Below are 8,616 nucleotides of genomic sequence, written 5' to 3'. Positions count from 1 at the left end.
TATTTAATGTTCTGTATGTGCTCTAATTATTTTGGAAAGGATGTATTTATATTTCCAAAAAGTTTTTGGAAATACAGGGAATCTCAACAGTGTCTAACAGTTCGGAAATGGGAGATACCTGATGTAAATTTAAGCAACTTTTTCGTTTAGAAAAGATTTTCTCTGGCATACCGTTAACGAGTTATTAATGAAAAACTTTGACCAATAAGAGGCTAATACCGCTAACTCGAGGCCAATGGGCCAAGGTCGAGCCAATGAGCGAGTCTGGGCTTCGTCGACTTGATTGCTAAGCGCCTCGTGCTAGGAAGCTCGTTTCTCATTGGTCAATGTTTATCGGTAATCACTCGTTGACGATACCTCGGAGAACATTTTTAAAAAAGAAATAGTTGCTTGAAATGTCTCCAGGTATCTCCCATTTCCGGATTGTTAGACATTTTTAAAACGCCTTGTATAAGCACTCCCCAATTCCGGGTATGTAAAAGTTTCGAGTCTCGGACACGAAAAAATATCCGACCCGATTTTAATCCAAGAGTCTCGGATCCACGGCCACCTCTAGAGAATTTCGAGAAAAATGCTACGGATACTTGTTACTTATTAACGTACGAGAGATTTCGGGTCGCTAGTTCCGCATGATTTCGTTGTACGAGCTAGATTCGTCGGCGATCAACGCCGGAGGACAGAAGAAAGCCTGGACTCGAGTCCGAATGGATCGTTCTCGCCACGGATCATCGTCCACACGAAAGCCGGAAAAATCTCTGCAGACTAATCGGACTGAAGTTATCGTCCTACTTTCGTGTAAATGTTCTGTAGCATTCGGAGAAACAACGACGATAGTCCGTTCGAATCCGAGCCCGAGGGTTGTACGATTGAACGATCGCACGATTGCACGACAGCCGGGACGACCTCGCACGACAGCGCGATCCACGCGCCTGTACAGAGGACGTTTTACATTTTGTACGTTGCTATTTCGTGAAAAGTACGACGGGTTCCCGTGAACAAGTGTTCGACTCGGTTACGCGAAATCGAGCATCGAAGCGCACGTCCGAACACGATCGCAAATAAACACGCGGCGCTTTTTGGTAAATTCGCTTTCTCGCGCTGAAACGCCTAACGTAATGTAGAAAAGACTAGAACGAAAACGTAGAGTTGTAGTTATCCGAAAAGTCTCTCCCTAATCGTGTTCATCGAGAAACGGAAACTCTCAGTCGGGCCACACCGATGATTCGAGCCGATTGAGCGAAGGGTATTCGCCGCAGGTATATGTATACATAGACATTACGAAAATTGTCGAAAAATAAATTACAAGTACTCTTTGGAACGGATTACAGGAGGATCTGTCGAGCAGGTTCGCGTTTCCTGCTCGATTCCCGGACGCGTCGTCGACCAAAAAACGATCGATTCCCCTTGATATTGTTAAAACGGAGATCGCGTCCCGAGACTTCCAAACGAGGAACGTTCGCGTTACATGATCATTTCGTTCTCGATATTCTCATTCCTCTGGTTCTCCTCGTACTCGTCGCAGTAACAGCAGGTCGAGACGCAGTCCTCCGAGTTCTCGGCCACGTAGGTGGTGTAGGTGTCGATGCTTTTCGCGTCCAGCGACGGCATAGACCACGACAGAGAGGCGGTCTCGATGTCCGGTATGGCAGAGTGCCAAGAGGTCAAGTTCTGTGACTTTTTCGCATCCCGGCTCCTTGTCGACAGCTTTTTGATCGCCTGCGGATTCGAAACAACAATGTTCTAGTCATTGAACACCATCGAAGAATCGGTGCGCAATGACGGTGGACGCACGGTGCTCGAAACGATCGATCTAGCGTTTTTTCTTATTTTTGTTTTAATTTTGTATTTTTATAATTAACGAGTCATTTTTGCGTGTATATTCTATAAGTAAATAAATACGCTTGGAATATTTCGATTCCCTCGATATTAAAAAAAATGTTCACGCACAATGCAAGCTTCCGTTAACATCTTTGGACCAAAGTCGACGATTCAAACACTAAAAAGCTACGATTATACTTTTATGAAGACATTTAACCTTTTGCACTCGAATGATGACTCTGAAACATTGCTAAAATGTCTTATATCAAGTTTCAAAGTCATTTTTATATTTTATATTTAAATAATTGTGAAATATGTGACTGTTGTACGCTGCACAAGGATGCGCTAAAATCATTTGAAATTGGAATATTTTAAGTCTGGGGAAACTATTTTAGATTTAGAGTTAAGCCTTTGAGGTCGTATTAGGTTTGTACATAGGTGTCATACTGGTCGGAATTAATTTTCGTTGAACAAACAGTAATACATGATACACGAGATGAAGTAGAAAAAGCAAATCTTATTCATTTGTTTTAAGTTTAGATATACGTAACACAATCACATGTTTCAATTTTATGTAAAAATAAAAAAAATAAATATTTTTAATGGTCGAGAATAGACATACGATCGCGAAGAGTTAAAGTATGCTTAAATGCAAAGGGTTAATTACATGTGCATGTAGTCTGCCGGTAGGCTACAGGTAGACATGTTTTGAAAACTTAAAAGGTAGTTGCCTCGAGGTACTTTATTTACCTAGCATGTTAGCTAAGAGGTTCGTCTGTTTTCGCGACGGAAGCACGTCGGATCTTCTGCTTGGCAAGATTGTGTAAGACAAAACGCTTAGATCGTACGTTTCGATGACCGTGCGACTGTGCGGCGACGATTGTACGCGCTCCATACCCGCTGTCGCAACATTCTCGCGAGTCCGAACACGGGTGGCGGGGGTGGTTAAACGAATCGATGTTGAGCGAGGTCACGCCGATCAAAATTACTCGGTCATGAATAGTTGATCGAATTTAAAGGGGGGCGACCAAGAGGGGAACGTGTCGCAACTCCCGACCCACGACGATCAACGCGACAGAATCAACCCTTTCACCGCGGTATCTGGGTTCGTTTTGACCCGACGCTTCGCAAACACAACATTTGACACGCTTCCCCCTTTACCGCATTCGACGTAAAAAGAAAGTCCGCAGTACGGGAGTCAGTTTTTTGGTCAAGCGATCGCTGCTGTGTCCGCGTTTATATAGCATATCGGAATTGCGTAAAGTCGATACTCCAAATATTAAGCACAAACCACGCGCCCGAACGGCGTGCCTTCTTTGCTCACGATTCTCGTCTTGGAAACATCCCTTAAATATTTTCGTACCTGTTGCCGAACGACTTACCCGACCAGTTCGTCGGTAATGTAAACATCGAAACCTCAACTTGACCATATCGTTTAGTCGCGCATGAAAAATTCCCGCATACGTGAGCGAGGCAAACGGATCGACGTCTAACCAGAAAACTGACCAACGACGCGTAACTGACTGGTACTGTCGAAATTTGAACGATCGAATAATATGAGCCGACCACTGTAAACGAGCGTCTCACCCTTCACGTTTCGGAAATTGTAACTGGACTGCTGATTTTACGTATTTGTATTTATTTTAGGCGGTTGAAATTGGAGGAAGTAAGAAGACTGGAAGATGCTAAGAACGTTGGTTTAGTAATTTCAGCTTAATAACATTATTAAAAAAAGATTGAAATAACTATACTTGGCTAGTGTGTCTAGTAATTGATGCAGAAATTGTTTGTTTTGCACAGTGATCCGCGGTCTACATATAACTACAGGTTCATTCGTCGAAAAACATTCCCACGTTTCGAAATCTGAGAGCAGCGTCCACGTTGATACTCGACGCTACGACGGGCATTGAATATTTTCACGGAAAACAGATTTCAGAGGAAATTCGACGGAAAGTCAGCGATGCGTCGAGCCTGGTCGCCCGAATATACGAAGTGCTCGCGACGCAGATGGAAGAGGGAAGAACGGTGGTGCGTGGTCGGGTTGCGGATCGGACCGAATTGGGTCGACGTATGCGCCGCGGAAACCAGGGTGCACGAAACGCTGGGGGATAATTGGCCGGCCGTCTTACCCGAAGGAGTCTGCGTCCGGACTTGCTCAGCAATTTCCTCAGCATCTCGAAGGCGAGCGGCTCTTCGCGCTGGCTCCGGCGTTTGTCGCGGTGGTTCTCCGTGGTTGTTTGCCGGATTCGGCCGGAACCGTACGTCGGGCCTCTGGTCTCGGTGCTCGACTCTCTGACTCTCGGCCGAGCCAAGGAAATTGTGAACCGCGTCGCGGGATTGATTTTCGTGGCAGCCGCGAATTCTCACTCGCCGAGGCGGTCGGGTCGGGTAATGTCGGATCGGATCAATGCGCACGGGTCGGCGTCACGCGACCAAATACCGCTCGGCGGCACAGCTCTGCCCTATTTATCACCTCGGCTGGCCACCCGGCCTTATCGTAACGCGCTACACGCCGTACGCTACTACGCTGCTCCTCGCTGCATGCTGCGCATCCCCTCCCTTCCACCCCTATCTGTTTAACCCTAGACGATTTCGTACCGTTTCGTCACCGATTAGACCCGATTTCTTCTTCATACATTACCGACGGAAAACGAGAACTCCTGTTTTATTCCACGCATCGTAACATATACTTACTAGCGCGTTCCTTACAGTTGAACACCTATTAATTAACCCCTTACACTACAATAACGTGTCAGACTCGTGGTGGAGATTTCACGCAAGCTCTACTAAATATGAATATTGTTAATTTCTTCTACATCGATGTAAATATAAATTCTTCTGTTATCAAAGTATAGAAACGAAGGTAAATAAAGGCAATACGGGAAACAAAAATTGTTTGGTCCTATTAGGAAAATTATTAAGTACGAATAAGTGCTAATCGTCACCGAATGAAAGGAGCGATAGTGCAAGGGATTAATATTAATAAATACTAATTCCAAGCTACTTTTCACAATTTTAGTACGGGGAAATTTTAATAAAAATGACAGGACTGGGTTCATGTAAACGTTTCACCAAACAGTCTTTGTAATGTTAATAATAATATCAAAATAAAAAATGTGAAGCCGGTCGAAATGATCATCATAGTAGGTTTAGTGTCGAGATCGGTGTCTCCGAACGCAACTCCTTTCCTACTTCCTTTACCATTCTTGATCTTGGAGTGTGTATTTCAAAGGAGTTTTTTTTCCAGTTTCGGCAAAAGAAAACAGTACAACATATTGCATACGCGAAATCATTTTAACGTTAAACGTACCAAGCACTGACTATAAAAGAGAGATTTAAATTGCGTTAAATTTAAAACAGGTAACAAGGAACTGATCTTTTTTACCGACACGTAGATTCCGCGTTAACAATAACCCTATCGAGCTTCAACCCTCTATGGGTATAATTATTTTCTTAAATATCCACTTGCAGATAACTTGTAAGGTATTTAGTTTGATATTTCAGGTCATCTTGTGAAAACAATGAAATTATTTGGCAAAATGTCGACATATTAGTATATGACTAATGATGGTTAAAAGTAAAAAGTAATTTAAAAAAGTAACCAACGTGTGTTGCTATATAAGAATCACAAGACCGAATTTATTGAGACCCTTCATCATTTTCATTACAGCGTATGTTTGAATTGAAAAGTTCGTAACTCTTTATACGAGATAGCCTTCATAGTATCAATAATTTTGAAACAGAGGGGTGGTGAGACACAGGTTAGAGCACAATTATTGGAAGGCGACGGTCGTGATCACGATGAAGATCTGCAAGGGATCCAACTCTGAAGGTGTTTTTAATGTACGTGTGCGTAAACGACAAAAGTATTTGGGTGCTCTCTGGACATCGACCGTGCATCGATTGCCCTAATCTCGATACGAATCGATGGGAATTGAAAGAGGTGAGACCGCGGCTTCGCTTGGCAAGGTCTCTTTCGTTCATTGAAAAATCGGAGCGTGTTGGTCGCGTGTCCGCTCGTGGACTGCGCAAACGCGTACGTAGGACGCAGCGTGCACGTGCACGGCGTAACGCGTGTGACCGAAGCTGTTCTCACGCGACGAGCGTCGACCAGCGTCGACACGCGGCCCGAGCCCCGTGTCTTTCTCGATGGGTGCGTGCCGCCACGTGCCGGCTCTATGCGCCCACGGAAAACTCATAATTGTCATAACATTCGAGCTGCACCCTGTCCTTTGGCCCCCTAGCTCCACCAAACACCAATACCAGCTACTCGTCTCGAAAGAGCCATTCCATCCCCCGCTTCTCCAACAATAAGCCATGCATATTAGGTCGTTAACTAACAAGGAAACCATACTCAAGTTACACAACTCGGTCTTGATCGAACTTACGCGACAAACTGTTCTTGGGAAATTGTCGTTCGATCGGTTGCCGTCCATGCGGGGATGAAAACGGTCCGCGAAGTTGGCCGACGAAAACCATTTTCCATATTTTTTACGGCGCTGCGGAAGAGTAGATATTTGTGTATAGTTTTCGTTCAGTCATGTGTGACAAAGCGGATTGTTGTATCTCTTCTTCCTTTTTTTTCTTTGATTTTTTAATATCTTATTTTAAACCATTCAATTCCCTATTCTATTAAATATTAGCGCACGCAAAAGGCGATATTGTTGTATCTTCAGTTGTAAATTCAACGAATTTAATATAATTACAGTAGAGACTCTCTTATTCGAAGGTTTGTTTTTATAATAATATATTTGTAATAAAAATTTCGTTCAAGTTCTCTATTGGATGATAACGCATCCAAGTAGTACAACGATTAGATAATGAAACGCTCGGATGTCAAAATATTTTAAAAATAAACGTTGGGATAAGGGGTCGCTGATATATTAGACTATGGAACTTTCTGCAAAATAAAAACCGTACAAGTTGAATGTAAAATGCATAAGTTAAATGAAAATGGTTTTCTCGTTTTAACACTGGCAATAAGTTGCAAATAGTGGAACGATATCATTAAATTCGCCGTTGTAATCTGCACTTTAATTTTTGTCTTAAATGCATCAAATGCGCAGTCTGATAATTATTGTCTGAAGAGACATTCGAGATACATGAGATGCTTAATTCCTGGATAAGGGTAGCGAGATGGAGCCGACGACCGCCGTGTCGATCGTTCGTAGTTACGCGAAATTAAGGAATTCGTGAATGTCGTCACTCGGATTACGTCAGCAGGAGGCAATTCGACCGATGACGCCAGCGAGTATACGTACCTCTCTCGTTCAAACTAGGTTCGATAGCTTCGGTACGGTGTGTCTGCACACGAATGCGAGTGCAAAGCGCTGCGGATACAACCCCCGCTGCTGATGCATATTTTCTCAACCCCTTACACTATTACGTCTTTCAGAGCTACGTTGATTACGATTGTTTCGTCCTTAATTATTTCCTTGATGCAATGAGATGACTCTAGTGTCCTGATTGTCCTCATTTACTTTCATTTTCAGATTTTGATGATAGGTGATTCAAATTTTGTTTCGATTTAATAAAAATGATTGGCAGCCATATTTATCGAATCGTGCACAAAACGTTCGTCACGAGTATGACTCGTTATTATAGCGCAAGGGGTTAATACGATGATAAAACGTTTTCCAGTATTTGCAACCGTCAACCACCCATATTTCTATTCCGTTACTGTTCAATCGATTTCAGAAAATGAGGGACGTATTAACGACAAGTCATTGTGTAGAAATCAACATAAAATAACTTCGGTTACCATAAAATAAATACATCTGTTTAAACAGATCATTTCGTTAGCAAATATCGGAATACCCAGCAGTGTTTCGCTTTCCGAATTCAAAAGGAATAAACAGAAAAGGAAGGGGAAAGAGGGTGCAAGCTAAACCTAGTGAGCACTCAAAATGTCGAATCTGGGTTGGCCTGTAAGAGTGACAACACTGAATTTATTTAGAACTACAATTTTTATGACAATGAATACTTGAGGGGCTTGATAGGTTCAGTGTTAACCCTTTGCGATCGTATAAAATGATATCATACTAGTCGAAATTAATTTCCGTTAGCCGGACAATAATACATAATATGCAATCTTAAGTAGAAAAAAAAAACAAAATTTATTCATTCTTTTTTTAAGTTTAGATATACGTAATACAATAATACGTTTCAATTTTATGTAAAAATTAAAAAAATAAAGAAGTAGTTTTGCCGACTGGGAATGGAGATATGGCCGCAAAGGGTTAAGAGAGAACGGGGGTGGTACAGAGAACGCTATACACGACGAGAAAGTTCAGAATTTCGGAAGTGTTTAGCGCGCGAAAAAGTGGCCGCGGTTTGGCCGGTTTTGAACGTTTCGCGGCGATGGGAATATGGGAACGAAACCTAATCGCTTTCGAGGGAAACAATCTCCGTTGGCGATGGAATAACGAGCGACGCGTGCCGGTTGCCGCGTGCCCCGTCACGTGTCCACAAATGCCCATTCAAACATTACCGCGTAGGTGGTGCGCGTGGAAGTAAGTCTGGCCTAATTGCGACGACCGTTCCATTAGAGATTAAACTTCAAACGAGGCCCGGTGAAATTCGTTTGGTTAATCGATGCGGTTCGCCGAACACCCGACGCGACCTATCCCCCCCCCCCCCCCCAAAGTCCTTCGTTCTCTCGCGAATGCTAACTTCGATACAGCAGAGAAACATGATTTCTCTTGGGGCAGTAGATCCTCGAGTTTCAAAATAATCGATTTCCTTTCGAACAAGACTAATCAAAATCAACGAACGCGGTTTCGACGGAGAAAAAACTGT

General features: G+C 43.1%; 1 protein-coding gene across 1 annotated transcript; it reads right to left on the bottom strand.

Moving 5' to 3' along the window:
- Positions 1–250: 250 nt before the first annotated feature.
- Positions 251–5,267, bottom strand: LOC144470709 (uncharacterized). The gene is made up of 2 exons (XM_078182174.1): positions 3,948–5,267; positions 251–1,716 (listed from the first exon to the last, which is right to left on the bottom strand). The coding sequence occupies exons 1-2, from the start codon at positions 3,990–3,992 to the stop codon at positions 1,462–1,464; spliced, it is 300 nt and encodes a 99-aa protein (XP_078038300.1). The 5' UTR covers positions 3,993–5,267; the 3' UTR covers positions 251–1,461.
- Positions 5,268–8,616: the final 3,349 nt, after the last annotated feature.

Source organism: Augochlora pura, chromosome 6 (genome assembly GCF_028453695.1).
Source record: "Augochlora pura isolate Apur16 chromosome 6, APUR_v2.2.1, whole genome shotgun sequence".
NCBI lineage: Eukaryota > Metazoa > Arthropoda > Insecta > Hymenoptera > Halictidae > Augochlora > Augochlora pura.
This window is presented reverse-complemented; position numbering and strand designations above follow the sequence as displayed.

Excerpts from the sequence above, each read along its gene's own strand:
- LOC144470709 (XM_078182174.1), bottom strand. The coding sequence starts at position 3,992 with ATGCTGAGGAAATTGCTGAGCAAGTCCGGACGCAGACTCCTTCGG. Across the intron at positions 1,717-3,947 it reads CCGGACGCAGACTCCTTCGG|GCGATCAAAAAGCTGTCGAC; the intron begins GTAAGACGGCCG and ends TCGAATCCGCAG.